The following is a 16,619-nucleotide window of genomic DNA, read 5'->3' on the forward strand; positions in this document are numbered from 1 at the left end:
AATGTACTGGCTAAGCATGTAGAAGTGGAATTTCTCTAATAAAATAGTACACATCTGCATTCTTGTTGAGATTTGAACAGACTTTTGTTTTTAAAGAGACTAACTACATGCATCTCTTTTAAATCACTTTAGGCTTTTGTGACAACTTGGAAGAAAGAAAGATCCATCAGATTATAGAGATGTCTTCTATTTGGTACAGTAGAACAGTTCTAACTTGCCATGTTCATTAAGGATTTTAAAGAAATCATCCCTGTTTTTTATGATATCCTAAGGATGGATTCTTGAATTGGTGTTACAGTTCATGAAGAGGCCTGTTCTTCCTGCATTCTTGGAATGCTCAGTAATAGGATTAGAGAGGAACTCTATGGGTAACTCTTGTTCTCGAGAAATTATTGGTCAACCATGGTAAAACTTGCCAACCCACTTTACACGGAGTGGATTCTTGAAGCTATACAAAAAGTGAAAAGGCAAAAGCAGAGACCATCTGAAGAGAGAATTTGTCATGCTGTGTGCGCATCCCATGGATTAGATAAGAAGACTGTTTCAGAACAGCTGGAGCTAAGTGTCCAAGATGGCTCTGTTCTCAAAGTTACCAACAAAGGCCTTGCTTCCTACAAGGACCCAGATAATCCGGGGCGTTTCTCATCTGTTAAATTGGGCGAGCTTCCTAAGCCTGCCAAAGGATCTAGGGGAACTTGTAATGAGCTTCGGAATGTGGATTGGAATAAACTTCTGCGGAGAGGAATTGAAGGGCTTCAGGAACCAAATGGCTCTTCCCTCAGAAACATAGAAAAATACCTGAGAAGTCAACATGATCTTGCAGGTATTTTCAACAACCCTGTGTTTCAACGGAGATTACGGTTGGGGGCCAAACGTGCTGTAAATAATGGGAGATTATTGAAAGAAGGACCTCAGTATAGGGTGAACTATGGTAGCCTGGAAGGCAAAGGAACATCTCAATACAGTTCGTTTCCAATGTCTCTCCCACCTGTCAGTCTTTTGCCTCATGAAAAAGACCAGGTAAGTGTAAAAAGATTATATCAATGCAAGCATGTGAATTTTTGGCTTTCTCAGGAAACATTATTACTATGTGTTGCTTGTGTTTGAGCAAGTTTCACTTTTATATTAGCAAGCTTAGTTGCCTCATTCAGAGAGACTTTGCTTAATGTTTAGGATTTATTTTTTTTAGGTGGGTAGTAGTCCTAGTCTTTGAGAAAACAAGTGTCTTGCACAGATCTGGGGAAGGGCCATAGCTTAGTGGTAGAGCATCTACGGTGGGATCTGCAAAAGGTCCAAGGTTTAATCCCGGGCATCTCCAGTTAAAGTGGGGAGAGAGTTCCTGTCTGATACTTAGTCAGCCGCTGCCAGTCAGTGTAGACAATACTGAGCTAGATGGACCAGTGGTCTGACTTGGTATAAGGCAGCTTCCTGTGTCCCTTTGATCTGTTATGTTCTGCAGCTCTTCGAGATTTGTGTCAGTTGAAGCTCATGTAAAGTTTGGAAATATGAAGAGCCGTATCTTCTAAATGTGTGGCCATCTAATTTAAAAATGTGTGGTTCTGTAGACAAACCATGTGTCCTGATTAAGTGACTGAACGGTAGAATTTAGATACGTCATTACCTAGAAATAGCTGCTGCTTACATGATGTCATTGCTGCTTGCACTGAGGGAATTGTGGTATGAAACATTGGAGCTTGGGTTGGGAATATGTTTTTTAGAAAGGACAAGTATTGGGTCTGTATATCTTAAGAAATGTAAGAGGAAATAATATTTTTAGCTTTTGAAACCTTGAAAGATCTTATTTCTCTGTCTGTTCTAGAGCACCCATTTTGGTTTCTGTCATATTACACTTAATTCCAGCTGATGAATTAAATGGAATTCTGAATGCTTCAATGCTGATTGTTTCTCTCTCTCTCTCTCATATTAAAAAATACATTAGAAGAAAACAGCAGTGTCATGAAGAAGTGCAATCATAGATTCCCTTTAGGTATCTCCCTATGATCTCTTCCTGCAGTTAATTCCAAGCTAGTGCCATCTACTGGATGTTTGGAGTCCCACTCCAGTGCTCCTCAGAATAAAGGAAATAACCCTTTCTTTCCTCCGTTTAATCCCTAAAATCAGCGAGCCATCAGATTCATTTATTTCACTTTGTACTTATTATATAAATGCTTCATAAGTGGCACCATCCAAGTAACTCTACTGGTACCATCCTGGAGCTGCAACTGCCCATTCATCAGATCTCATCTTGTTACTCACCCTTCCCTGCAGACAGTTCCACTTTGCTACTTACGAAACCACATGGTAGCACTTGAGGAGGAAACTTAGATATCTAAGATATCTTGTTTAATCTAAAGCTGTGTATGTGTATGCTCATGTTGTCCCTCCCCCAATAAAACAAGCCTGTACTGCAGGGGAGAGAAGTGGATCCAGCTGGTGGGCTGGATCCTTATTTTCCCTGATTGCCTGCAGGCCAAGTTTGACAGGTGGATAGGACCATCCAGCTGTCAGTCACCAGCTGTCACAGTGACATCATGTGGCCCATTTTTGCCCATGCTGATGATCAAGTGATCATTGGGACTTGCAGAGCTCTTTGCGTGGCTCTTTGCAGCCTCCCTCCCCCCACAAACAGCTAATTGTTGGGGCTTGCATAGTGCTGTGCAAGTCCCTTTAGCCCAGCCATGTCTTTACCTGCCTTGCACCTGCTGTCATAGTTACGATGGCCAGTGTAGGGCAGGTGGGCATGGCTTGGCTAAAACAGCCTTATGGGCCATCTGGGGAGGCCTAGCAGGCCTGATTAGGTCCATGAGCTGGAGGTTTCCCATCTCTGTTGTAGTGGAAGGTGAGGGACTTTCAAATGCAATCTTATTCTTGAAGATATTTGGCATTAAACAAATTGAATTTGTGGATTTTATTGTCCTTGTAGGAAGAAGATGCATATCATCTTCCATCTCCTTCCTATATCTCTGTAAGAGGGCATATACTAACTACAATATGCTGAGTGCTGGAAAAAGACCTTCCACATTCTTGTAAATGGGTGCAGCAAATATGTATAATCTGGTTTGTGCTACTTCACAAGAGCATTATGAACATCCCTTTTTATTCTTTCTGTGATTAAGTTGGTAGCATCCTGGAAATTATTATGTATCGGACAGGTTCTCTTTCGAATTAGCTGAGCTAATTCTAAAGCATAAAAGGTGTGCTAATGGGTAAAGATGTGCTACATTGGGACCTCCTTGGGCTATAGGGGAAAGGGATGATTGAATTCTCAACATAGATCACATACTCTCCGCAGAACTACTGTTGGCAATGGAAGAGAACATCTGTGGAATTTTTTCTCTCTACAGGCAATGGCAGCTGCAGATTGGTAGCATCTGGGTTAGAGCAGTGGCATGGCAGAAAGGTTGAGACTCCTCCCTTTTTGAAAAATACAGTGGGAATTCTAGTCATAGAATCCACTCTGTTCCATTTGGCCCTTCATGACGTGTGTCTGTTTAACTGGTATATATTGCTGTTTTAAAGTACTGTAGAAATCTGGGCCCATCCTTGTTCTAGAGCTAATTCATTACAATATGAAGGTCTATAAAGTGGACTTGAGTTTGTTCTTTTTTATTTTGATGACCTAGGCATGGATCTGTTCCTTCTGTGTCTCATTCCATCCTGGAAAATGTCTGTATTATGAGATTATAAAATCCCCTCTTTGCTGTTAAAGTTCTGTTGTATGGTAAGCCTTTCCCATGGAAGTGTGTCTGTGCTTCCTTGATGCCCTTTCCTGTTTTCTAGGTCACTTAATGTGTTCTTTTTGTTTTACGTTAAATGCCTTGCTCTGGGCAGGATTGGTTCTTTTTAGCACAGTTTATGGAACAGTGTTTAGTATTGAGGTGCTGTAAAACAATGTCATAATTGAAATTGTACTTTTGAGGGAAAGGGTGCATCATCAGAGATTGATTCACTCCCTCCTTGCAGTGGTGAGGGGCAGTCCTGAGAAGATTGGGAGGGAGCAGACAGTAACTAAGAGATGGAAAAAGCACCCATCAAAGGATTCTTTTAAGTAATGGTATGGACCTCCATATTTCTGAAAGGACCTTTAGATGCCAGTTCCTCCGCTTTAGCTTCCAGCCTGGAAGGAGTTGTGGTAGTGGTCCATTCAGCCTGTCTATTTCTTCCATTTAAGGGCTGTGATTTATACTTGTGTTCCTTAGCCTTATTTAGGTGTTACTTTTACTTATGTGTGAGTAATGAGGGTGTGCTGCCAAGCCCCGCCCCTTCAAGCACATCCACTTGCTGCTAAATGGCTTAGAACTATGACACTCTTGGCTATATTTGTCACCAGACAATAGCTGCTTTACGTCAGGGATTGCGACCCTCTGGTCTAATTGCATGTGACATCAGGTGTGGTGCAGGTAAGGATATGGCTACAAAGGAAATAATCGAGAGCTCCTGTTCATTGCTTGTCAAGCAGGGCTTGCTGTTGGTGCTGATCAACTGATGTCATAACTACATCTGGTGGTTGACAGGTGGGCAGAGATGTCTGCCTGTCAGGGTGGGGGTGGGGGAATTAAGGATCTGGCCAGCTGGATCCAGTTCCACATTCCTGCCGTGGAGGATTACCTCTACCTCACTAGAGGATTGTGCTGTATATGTTTGGAAGGGGTCCTTGATAGGCTGTGGCCAGGAACCAAAGAATAGTGTAACTAGTTTGTATCCTGTCAGGCTTTGAACTCCTAGTGGTTGCTGGGATACTTGCAAAGTGTTTGGACTCAGCTGGAGTTCTGTGCACTTCAGCAGTCTGTAGTCTCCTCTTGCATTTCCATCAGTTCATTCCCCATATGTGTGTGTGCATGCATGCATGTGCATTTATATACACATTGGTTTCTTTTAAAAAATCCATTGTTAGGCTCAGGGTGTTCACGTACCAGTGTATGCCAGAGAGGATACAGTTCAAAATCTCACAAAGGAAGAGGCTGAACAATAATGGGAAGTGCTATGTTCCCTTGAGCAATTATGATGGCACTAGCTCCCTTGTAGAAATGTAAAATGACTGCAAATTTTGAAGCCACAGGGAAGAAACAAAATGTGCCATAGCTACTTGCTAATCAAATCTTAGCTTCACTGCTTTAAGAGCATGAAATGTATCCTGTATAATTTAGCTAGTAGATGAAATTGTGCGTTGTAGCATATTTATGCAACTTGCACTTAATCCTATACACACTTACCTGGGTGTAAGCCTGTTGAAGACAGCAGGATATTACTTTATTTAATTTATTTTCAATATTTATATGTTGTCCAATAACAAAGTTTTCTGGGTGGTTTATAAGTAAAGAAGTAAAAACCATAAAATACAGAAATAAAACATAAAAAGTAAAATTTCAAACCAGCAACAAAATAAAACCATCAGCAGATAGCATCAGTAGAACAAATCTACATAGTGCCCCTGTGATAATAAAAAGGTCTTCACCTTGTGCTGAAAGATGCGCAGGCACTAGGTGAGCCTCTTGAGGGGGAGAGTGCTCCATAACCAAGGTGCCAAGCCTCTCTTCATAGTGGCCACCTCCTGGCTCTCATTTGATGGGAGTTCCCTGAGAAGGGCCTCAGAAATTTATCTTAGGGTCTGGGTAGGTATATGTAGGAGGAAGTGATACAAACTTATCAGGAATTTTGAAATCGAGGGGGGGGGGATCTGTGTCTCCCTACTTCCTGGGCCTTCATATCTCTTAATCTGGCCCTGAGTTGTTTTGGGTTTTAAAGATTAATACCAACACTTTGCATTGGGCCCGGAAATGGTGGGAACCCAGGACAGATGGTAAAATACTGATGTATTATGATTGGCTAGCCCCAGTTAACCATCTTGCATACCTATTTTGGACCAGCTAAAATTTCTGGAACATTTCTAAAGGCAGCTTCACATCTAACATACTACATGAATCCAAACAAAGTGGTTACAAGAGTGTTGATTACTGCAACTAGGCAATCTCTTCTTAGGGGTGTACTACTCCAGCGACAGTGATGGATCTGTGACCATCTCTGAAGTGTGACCTGGATCCTTTAGTAGAGTGCAACCCCTTGAAAAACATGTTGAACACAGCTTAGCTGGGCAGACAACCCATTCACTAACAGTACCTTGTTTGGTTCGATTCTCAGTTTATTGGCCTTTATCTACTCCATTACCATGCCCAGGCACTGATTTGGAACATCCATTCCTTGATTCTGGTGTTCAAATGATTGCATGTGGACTTAAAGTGGGAAGGGTAAAGATGCGTGTGATGCCCCTATAAATGTTGTACAGTAATTATGGTAAGTGTCAGTTTTGTAGGGTAAATGTGGTAAGTAGAGTGAGTGAGAGGGGGGAGTACACGGGTTGGAATGTTGAGGAATGCTGAGTTGTGATTGGCTGAGTATCTGAGTGATTGAAGGTATAAATGAGAGAATGACAGTTGGAGAGGGTTGGTTGTTGGTTCTGGGCTTAGGAGGGGTGGATTTGTCTTTAGGCGGGTAGTGAAGCAGGTTTTAAGACTAAGATATATAAAGAGAAAATTATTATACAGTAGGGCCACCTTCTTGGTGCCCTGCTTTTTGGCATTCCGCTAATACGGTGCCAGCGGGGCGATCAGCTGGAGGGGGGATGGAGCTCCCCGCTCTCCAGCTGATCTCGCTGGAGAAGGGGAAGATCAGCTGTAGAGCGCTACAGCTGATCTCCTCCTTTTCTGGCACAATCAGACTCCCGCGTTCTATCTGATCTTGCCAGAGGAGGGGAAGATCAGCTGTAGAGCGCTACAGCTAATCTCCTCCTCTTCTGGCACAGTCAGACTCCCTCGCTCGATCTGATCACGCCGGAGGAGGGGAAGATCAGCTGTAGTCCGCTACAGCTGGTCTTCTCCTCCTCAGGGCGATCATACTCCCGCACTCCAGCTGATCGCGCCGGAGGAGGAGAAGATCAGCTGTGATCTTCTCCTCCTCCTGTGCAATCAGCGGGTTAGGTTCCAGACCCCCGCACTACAGCTGATTCGCTTTTCAACGGGGGTCTGGAACCTAACTTGCTGTATGAGTGGGGCCCTACTGTATGTAACCTCACGAATGAACTTAAAGTAATCTTGTTTATTCCTTGTGTTAATAAATAAATAGTTTTGGTTTAACAACACGCCTGATCCTTGGCTGGGCTATTATAGACCTGAAGGGTGGGCAGAGCAATTACCAAAGCAGGGAACAGTCTCAATGGTGGCAGCAGTGAAGGGAAAGTGTAACAGCAGCAGGTATCCAAAAGCAACCCAGGGCTGTAATCTTTAAAGGCAGAAAGATACAGGGGGGTTGTGGCCTGTAAGTGCACCCAGACACTACGTAGCAATCTGTGGAGGAGACTAAGGCATAGTCTCAGGGCAGTATTGCATTACAGAGTGTCAGGTGGTGGCTCCTAGTAGTGGGATTGTGAGAGACCTGTGCTGAGGCCAGTGTGAGATCCATTATGAGACCAGACCCTAAGTAGGGGTCTGACAATGTGCATATGCAAGCTTCTTCCCAATTGTGCAGGTCTACTTCAGATACATGAAGGCCTAAAGAAGCTTTTAAGTGCCTTCAGGAGAATTTGCTCAGAATTCATTTTCAGACTTTCGTACTTAATGCACAAAGGTCTAAAGAGCAGTCAGCACATGTGGGAACGGTGCTTGTACACACCCTTGTTTCCTTCATGCATTTACTTCTGTCTTGGCCTTGATGTGATGCATAGGATTGCACTGTTAGAAGTATAACTTGCTTTTGTTCTCAATAAAACGGTAGCTTCAAATATACCCAGTTTAGAGATGGAGCTGCAAACTGCTCCACCTTAAATTATCTTCATTTTTGTTAATTTGGATGACGGAGGAAAATGAAATGCAAGTTGAACATTCAAACCATTAATATTGTGGTAAATCTTTTTTTTTTTTAAATGGGCTTGAACCACATGTACACTTCAATATTTAGTATGCAGGTCCCATAGAGTTCAGTTGGGCTTATTCTATGGTAAACTGGAATGAGATTGCAGCCTTAATTGGGGGGTTGGGAGTGTCCCTTTGAACTCAGTGGGACTTGCTTCTAAACAAACACTCATAGGAGTAGGCTGCAGGTGTCATAGTAACCTTTAGTTTATAGTTTAAACCTCTAGTTTAGAGAAAACTAGCTATTAGCCATTTTTTTTTAAAGATTAGCACTCTCCATCTTGGTAACGATATTCTTGAAATTTTGTGTTGAGTTTCATGGAATTCAGAAAATGGAAGATTTTATGTGAATTGAAAGAAGATTCTCCACTCTTTCATCTTTGTTTGTGATGGTGAACTTTTTTAAAGTAGTTTATCAACATCAAATCCGCTTGTTTAGTAATCAAATAAATGCAGTAGTTTCATAATGAATCTAGGAGTCTTAAAGCAGTGTGATTAGTCATAACAATATTATTTCAAAATGCTGTTTCACTCAACCAGGAGAAAATAATGCAGAAAAGTTTTCAAACTTTCCAAGGGCAGAAGAATCTGGGTCTTTCCCCAAGTTTTAACGTCTCTTTTAGGCAACTCAGTCCTGAAGGGCAGGGTCAGCTGGAGACAGGAAAGTGACCAGAAGAGGACAGTGCTCAGATTATTAAAGGAGCCATATTTTTATTAGTTGCTTTTGAATAAAAAAAAAAGCTTTCCATGCCACTTCCTGAAAAAAGAAACAAAAAGACTTACATAAAGTCTGTTTTAATGGAACTTTATTCATTCGGCAAGTGTTCTGCAGGAACTTGGCTTAACACCAATTTTTGCAGCTGCCAAAGCATAGCATATAATTTTATATATTAATGGGTAGTATGGACTTAAGTGAATATAGCTTTGCAAACATTCCAGTTTTATTGTGTAATGTTTCTATGTTAAATCAAAAGTACATGATGTTGCTTCTTCCCAGATTTAGTACCTGTGACCTGTATCCTTTCCCAGTAACTATCAGGCTTTTAAAAAAAGAACTAAAACTGTTATTTAGGGTCATACTACATGTTGAATTGCAGCTCTCAATAAATAGTATTCAACCAAATCCTAGGTTAATTGTGCCTATTAACTTCTGTGGGTCTACTGTGAGTAGGACTAGCATTGAATACCAACCAATGCAATTTTACATTGAGCTCCTACTGGGAGGAAGGGCGAGATATAAATCAAATAAATAAATAATAAAATTGGCTGCAGGTGGAGGATAGTATGTGGACCAGGGATCTGTCCTCTCCCCTCTTTTGTAGCATATCCCTGATCCAGATCATCCCCTGGAACAGGTATTAGCCATGGAGGTGAAAACGTAATGCATTTTTCCAGCAAGTTTTTCGTTCTCTGCCTAATAACAGTTTGGGGCAGGGGGGAATAATTTGGATTGAGTCCACAGTTTGACCACTCTCTCCCAAAACTGTGGCCCGGCTTATGATCCCTGCTGCAGCTGCTTTTATTAACACATATACTGTAACTACAAACACCGGTAGTTTGGCCCTGAGACCTTGAAATATCTGCCTTTCCTTTTCTGGTACATGGTTGTCATATGAATATCTGACATTTATGTTAACCCTGTGGGAACAAAGTAACAAACTTTCAAAAACTGCCAAGTTAGAAGGCTGCTTGGAGTACATACTGGAATTCTGACTGTATGATAAAAGTAAAATGTGTGATTGTTCTTGAATAGCCAAGAGCAGATACTTTGTTTTAATATGTTTTAAAGTCTTTTGTTTTAAATATGTTTTAGAGTGTTTTTAGTGTTTTTGTTTGCCGCCCTGGGCTCCTTCTAGGAGGAAGAGCGGGATATAACTTTAATACATAAACAACACCATTCTTAGTAATGGTAATCATGGGTTTTTAATATGGAGATAACTTTAGTCAGATTGTTTGTACTTGAACAATACTGGAGGAGGAAGCATTTATGAAAGAAGGCATGTGAGATGGTAACACTATAAATGATATACTATGTTTTGTTTGATTTTGTACTTGTATGTTTTTCAGATAATAAAGAATTAAATAAAATACTAGAGGAAGGGAGAGCTTCTCTTTATTTTTAATGTGCAGCTTAAGTTGATTTAAAAGACTTTAAGAAATAATTTTATTCACCCTGATTTTTAAAAGAGAATTTGAACTTGGATAGTCAGTCAGATGCCGGCAAGATCACTATGTACAAAAGGTAGAGACCACAGCTACGTCTCCATTGCTTTTTTAATTATAAAACATTTGCTGTATATGTAGATTTTAGCAGTGAGACTGGGCATCTGTTTGGCAAGCAGGAGCAATCAAAGCTGCTTACAGAGTCATCAGCTAATGATGCTTCTTAAAATTTCTGCAAAGTTCAGCCTTTTTTTTTTTTAAAAAAAAGCTGTTGCTAAGAGACAAATGTACACTGACATGAGGGCATGTCAGCATGCTTCCAATTGTACTAGAAGCAGTTAGGTCTGTCGCTTTGCAGATGGTAGAAAACTCTTCATAGTGGGGGGGTGTCCTGATTATCTCATTGAATTAAGGTAACCTTTTGTCATTCATTGAGGTCCTCGGATCAGGCACTGAACAGCTGCTCTAGGGTCTCTCACCCGCCATCCCCCCCCCTTTGTATACAATGATTATGCTAAAGAGAGTCCAGGCTGGTGCCAGGTATTCAGTCTTGCGCAAAATAAAACAACTCTTTTAACACTGCTGTGTGGGGTATATGTGTATGATTAGTAAAAATAATTTGAGGGGGGCAGTAGTTTGTGGCTGAATGGTAGCTCTTCCTCGAAAGAATTTGCAAGCCAAGTAAATTAAATCTGTGCATCCAACACAATTTTTTAAAAGATAAGGTAGAAGGCTGTTTTTTCCCCTAATTTGTGCAGCTTTATGCCGTTGAACATCCCTGCTTTTGCAATTTATTGGCTTCAGCTGGACTTGCTATTTTTCTGGACATATTTGATTTGACTCATGTTATTGAACAGCCCTGAAAAATGGATTGCCTTCAAGTGGATTCCGACTTATGGTGACCCTATGAATATTCAGAGGGGGTTTACCATTGCCTTCCTCTGAGGCTGAGAGGCAGTGATTGTCCCAAGGTCATCCAGTGAGCTTCATGGCTGTATGGGGATTCGAACCCTGGTCTCCCAGGACTTGCTATTTTTCAGGACATATTTGATTTGACTCATGTTATTGAACAGACCTAGCACTAATATTTAGAACCAGAGCTTGGAAAAGTTACTTTTTTTGAACTACAACTCCCATCAGACCAATCCAGTGGCCATGCTGGCTGGGGCTGATGGGAGTTGTAGTTTAAAAAAGTAACTTTTCCAAGCTCTGTTTAGAACTATAACAGCAAAAGAGTACAGTAAATATCAGATGAAAATGAAGAAGTCAATATTAGCTTATTGGTATGTTTGCTTGGTTTAATTGATTTTAACTTGTATGTATGCCTGGGAAAACCACGCTTTTGTCTTTTGAGTGTCAGCAATAAGATAATGTTTCCAACGTTTGTATTCTTTAGGAAATCTGTATCAGTAATTTAACCTGTTGAGCTTTGTAATACAGCTGACATGCTTGACAGGAAAGGTTTACAGTTACAGAGTACATGTCGTCATAAACTTGCAGGCTGGCTGTATGTGTGTAAGATTACAAATGAATCTGTTTCCTGGGGGGGGGGACTCTCATTCATTTGGTGACTTGCTGCTTCTTTCCTTACACGTGAAACTGAGCAAATTGGCCTTTTTTAAAACCAGTGTGTGATAAAAGGTAAAGATGCTTCAGGGCCACATCCAGCTGCTAGTTGCTCATCCATTATTTCATGAGTGTGCCTACTCAAAGTATGCCCTCCTTTGTTCTGTGGGACTTTCCAGGGGGGTAAGAGTTTAAAGGACTGCAGTCTAAGCATTCCTGTGGATCTTTACCTTTTTTTATTATTTTGAACCTCCCCCCAAAAAAACTAAGTATTGTGCAGTGATCAAAGTGCAGAAAGAGCTTGTTAGCAATTTTAAGTGCTGTTGGCATGAGCCATCAGTGCTTCTAGGAATGGTGCAGCAGATGCAGTCAAAAAGATGCCAGGACTGTTTGAATAATGTCTCGGCAGCAGTATGCATTCACTCTTTTCTCCCCCTTTTGATATTGGAGCGATGACAACTGTATGTGAGAGTGAGAAAAAAGCTCCTTTGAGTTGCTTGCCAACCCTTCCCCCAAAGATTAAAAAAAGTGGTGTCTGCCCTGCAAGACTTTGCAGAAGCTTGGGCCAGAATGTTGCATGAGAGCTTGCATATCTTTACAGAATTTGCATCCAGCATAAGCAGAGTCTTTGCAAACGAGAGGAACTGGCACTTAGTTGTATTTTAACACTCTCAGTGCCATATAGTGTGGCAAGTGCAAAACATCGGAGATTGGATTAAATATATCCTGAAAATAACAACATCCCTGTCAACTTCCCCAAATTATTCTTTTTGTATTTGCTTTCAGACTTCTCTAGCAATTATAGCCACTGAAGTTGCTGTATTAGTAGAGATGTAAAATTTCCAGAAATTTTGAAGCCATGGAAAAAAACTTTTGGGGGGGGGGGAGATGGAAATTTTCAGAAAAATTGAAAAAATGCAATATTGGCACTTTTTACAGATTGAAAGTCACTTTCTAACTTCAGGAACATAAAATGTAATTATGTACAAGTTGGTGTGGCATAAAATTATCACATTTGGTATATTAAAAGTACATTTTATTCAAATAATTATTACAAATTAAATTTACTTTTTAAATTTTTTACTTTTTTTGGTAACAAATGGATCTACAAGCTCCTGAACTGTAAGGAACCTCTTTCATTTTGCCAGTTTATGAGAAGCAGGAAAAAAACAATTAAAAAAACAACAGAAGAAACCAGCAAACATTAATAACAAGGAAAATTATGTCTCTGCTAGTCCTCCACAGTGTCAAGTAGACATAAAGTATCTATTCCCATAAAAAGAACTGAGAAAAAGGGGGAGGGGATCAAGATTCAATGAAACATTTTATCTGTGCTAAAATAACACATTCTTTAATCCATTTTTTCTTCATTTTTTCAATTTTTTGGAAAAAACCTAGGTTTCGTAAAAATACTGAAAAAAAACTGTTTTTTTCCTGATTTTTTCCGGGCCTTCATATCTCTACGTATTAGTGTTCAGTGGTACACACATTGTGCAGATATCTGGGTGGACTGATTTAAAACAAGGCAGTGTAAATCAAGTTTCCTATTTTGAAATTCACATTTCCTGAGCAAGCATACATTCAGATATATTGGGTTGGATCCAGACTTAGTCATACTCAGAGCAGACTTATTGAAATGAGTGGGTCTTGAGTTAGTCCCATTGATATCAGTGGATGTACATATCTGTCTGGATTCATCCCATTGGTTTGTAACCTAAAAGTATAATTCAAAACTTTAACCATGCAGCTCTCATCCCTTTTATACTGTAAAATTATGTCTTTGCTCATAGCAAAACATCCATACATGTAAGGATACTAAACAAGAGCATTTACTGTTTGTAGGCTAAGACACCCTTATTTAGAAATGGGTCCTACTGAACAAGGTGGAATTTACTTTTTAGTAAAAGTGCATAAGGTCAGGGTGTAACAAGTATCATGTACTGTCCAGAAACAGACTGGTAGTTACTGGTCAAATCTATCTTTACTAGATTGTTGTTCTTGTTGCTGTTGTTAATTAAATTTCTATCCTGCCCTTCCTATTAGAAGGAGCCCAAAGCAACAAACAAGGAACAAAACACTGAAAACAACTTTAAAAGCTGGCTGCTTTACTTGCTTCTAAATTGCTTTGGGACTTTTAGTGGGAAGTGATATACAAATTTAATAAATCATAAACCTTCATAAGATGGAATGCTAACATACATGCTATTTGTTAGGAAATATTGTTTTCCAGAATAATACTGCAGAGCTGAGGTAGTTGGGCATGAAAAAGGAGAAAAAGATCATTCCTGTGGACTCAATGGATGATCCTGGTGAGATACAGGACAATATTGCCTGGATTGCCTGTTGTGATTTGATAGTCACTAGCCTCCTGAATTAAGCCGTAATATGAGTACATAAACTGTTGTGCAGTGCATGCTTTCCCAACAGTTATTTCTTTATGAAGAGTGGCAGCCTTTTGTAATAAGGTAATAAATGCAGTTTTAGTAGATTAATATGTTCAGATTTCATTTAAAACTGGACAGTTTTGTGAGAAACTACTTATAACTGAAACTTGCATCTGTTTTTATTTTTTAAAATAGTTAATTTTTATTCACCCTGGTAGGAATACTTTCTTCTCATAGAATGTACTCAAGAGTGCAAGTAATTGAATGACAATATCATGGAAAGTAGCAAAGTTGGTTGATTCCTTCCCTCACGAACTCTTCTGCCTATTAACAATTGCCAATACAACAATTTTTGAAAAACATCCTGTTCATCCTTAGGCAGCCCTAGAAGGGAACTTCTTCCCATTCCTTAAGTTTACTAATAAACTGAATGTCATAGTAATGGTGTGGATTGATGGGCTTTTCATCCTTTTTGGCAGGGGTATTGGTACTCTTGACAAAAACCACTTTAATGACTGCCCTTCTGTTTTACCTCCAGAAAGGATACAGATTTCTATGCATAAACCCAAGATATGTTATTTATTTATCGCTTTCCACATAAGGCAATGTACAAAATATAATACAAACAACTAATAAAAATTAAAAACAGCTTTTCTCCCAGGCATTTTAATAAATTCAATAATTTAATAATTTTAATCTTAACATTTTAACATCTCAACTTATTTTAGCATCTTAGTATGCTAGTATATTTGTATTTTAGTATGTTTAAATTGTTCTATAAGTGGTTTTAATTGTATTTTGCTGTCTTGCTTGTTGTGAACCGCCCAGAGAGCTTTGGCTATGGGGCGGTATAGAAATAAATAAATAAATAAATAAATAAATAAATAAATAAATTAAGATGAATTTTAAAACATCCATTTGGGAAAGCTTGTCTGAAGAAAAACTCTTCAATTGTTTCCAGAAAGTGCATATAGTGGGTGCCTATTGTATCTTGTCAGGAATGCTGTTCCACAGACCAGGAGCTCTGAGTTACTATAGAGTGGTTGTCTTCTATCTTTGGAACATGAAGGAGAAGCTCTCTTGCAGACCGCAATGACTTGCTGGGTATATAAGGGATAAGGTGGTCTCAAGTCACCTGGTTCTGAGCTGTATAGGGCCTTGTATGTTAGTACCAAAACCTTGAGCTTGTCCCGGTAGCAGATTAGCAGCCAGTGCAAATTCCGCAGCAAGGTATTACATGCTGGTGGTAGTTTGCCACCACAAGCAACCTAGCTACTGCATTCTTTACTAGCTGCAGCCTCCGGACTAACCTCAAGGGTAGCCCCATGTAGAGTGCACTGCAATAATCCATCTTTAAGGGTACCAGTGCATGGACAACTGTGGTCAACCTATCCCGATCCAGAACGGCTGTAACTGTCTTACTAGCCAAAGCTGGTAAAAGACACTCCTAACCATTGAGGACACTTATGCCTCCAGTGACAGAGCTGGATCCAGGTGCATCCCCAGACTATGCACCTGTTCCTTCAAGGAGAGTGTGACCCTGTCCAGGGTAGGAAACTTACTGACTTCCTGGATTTGAGAACCACTCATTCATAGAGCTTCTGTCTTACCAAGATTCAGATTCAGTTTATTAGCCCTCATTCAGCCTACCACTGCATCTAGATACCACTCCAGGGCCTTCTCAGCCATTCTCAGTGTAGATGTTACAGAGAAACAGAGTTTGGTATCAACAGTGTACTGATTACTCCTCGCTTCAAATCTCCTAAAGATCACTACCTGCAGGCTCATATAGATGTTAAATACCATCGGAGACAGTATAGTGCCATGCAGCACCCCATAGCTCAGGAGCCAGGGGGCTGAGAAACACTCATCCAGTGCTGTCTTCTGGCACTGACCAGAACCACTGTAGAACAGCGCCCCCAATACCTATCTTCCATAGACAGTCCAGGAAGATACCGTGACTGATAGTATCAAAAGGTGACGAGAGATCTAGCCACCAGGTTCACTCTTCCAGTGAAGGTCATACATCAGGGTGACCAGAGCAGACTCAGTCCTGAGTCTGAGTCTGAATCCAGATTGAAATGAGTTTAGATAATCGGTTTCCTCCAGTGTGACCTCCTTGAGTACTTTGCCCCAAAAGTGATATCTGTAACCAGGCATAGAGGTTAAATACCATTAGGTCAACTTCCCTCTCTTTCCCTGTGTTCCCCCCAAATCTGTGTTCCCCCCAAATCTGTGTTCCCCCCAAATCTGTGTTCCCCCAACCCTCCAGAGCAGATTTGTTGATGAGCACAAGGAGAGGAGAGGGTTCTAGTTTTGGAGTACAAAGCCCTATGCAGCTTGGGACCAGGGTACCTGAAATATTGTCTTTCTCCTTATATACCCAGTCAATCACTGCTCTCTGTAGGTGCAGGTACCATCTTATCAGGAGGTCCATTCTACAAAACATAGGAATACCTTTAGTAATGTGGCACCTACCCTTTGGAATTCCCTCCCCTTAAATATTAGAAAGGCACCATCTCTGTTATCTTTTCGGTGCCTACTGAAGCCATTTAAGTAGAGACCTTATCCTAGTCTGTCTGGGCTGGAATTGCTTTTTAGG

The 16,619-nt window shown here is 40.4% G+C and overlaps 1 protein-coding gene across 9 annotated transcripts in view; it reads left to right on the forward strand.

Moving 5' to 3' along the window:
* Positions 1-16,619, forward strand: part of KAT6B (lysine acetyltransferase 6B) — a 214,908-nt gene that overhangs the window by 11,969 nt on the left and 186,320 nt on the right. For all 9 annotated transcript variants that reach the window (XM_061634850.1, XM_061634852.1, XM_061634851.1 and 6 more), the window contains exon 2: positions 133-1,020. In XM_061634850.1, the coding sequence (XP_061490834.1) occupies positions 403-1,020 (618 nt within the window). In that variant the 5' untranslated portion in view covers positions 133-402. The remainder of the gene's footprint in view (positions 1-132; positions 1,021-16,619) is intronic.

This window comes from Rhineura floridana, chromosome 7, assembly GCF_030035675.1.
Source record: "Rhineura floridana isolate rRhiFlo1 chromosome 7, rRhiFlo1.hap2, whole genome shotgun sequence".
NCBI lineage: Eukaryota > Metazoa > Chordata > Lepidosauria > Squamata > Rhineuridae > Rhineura > Rhineura floridana.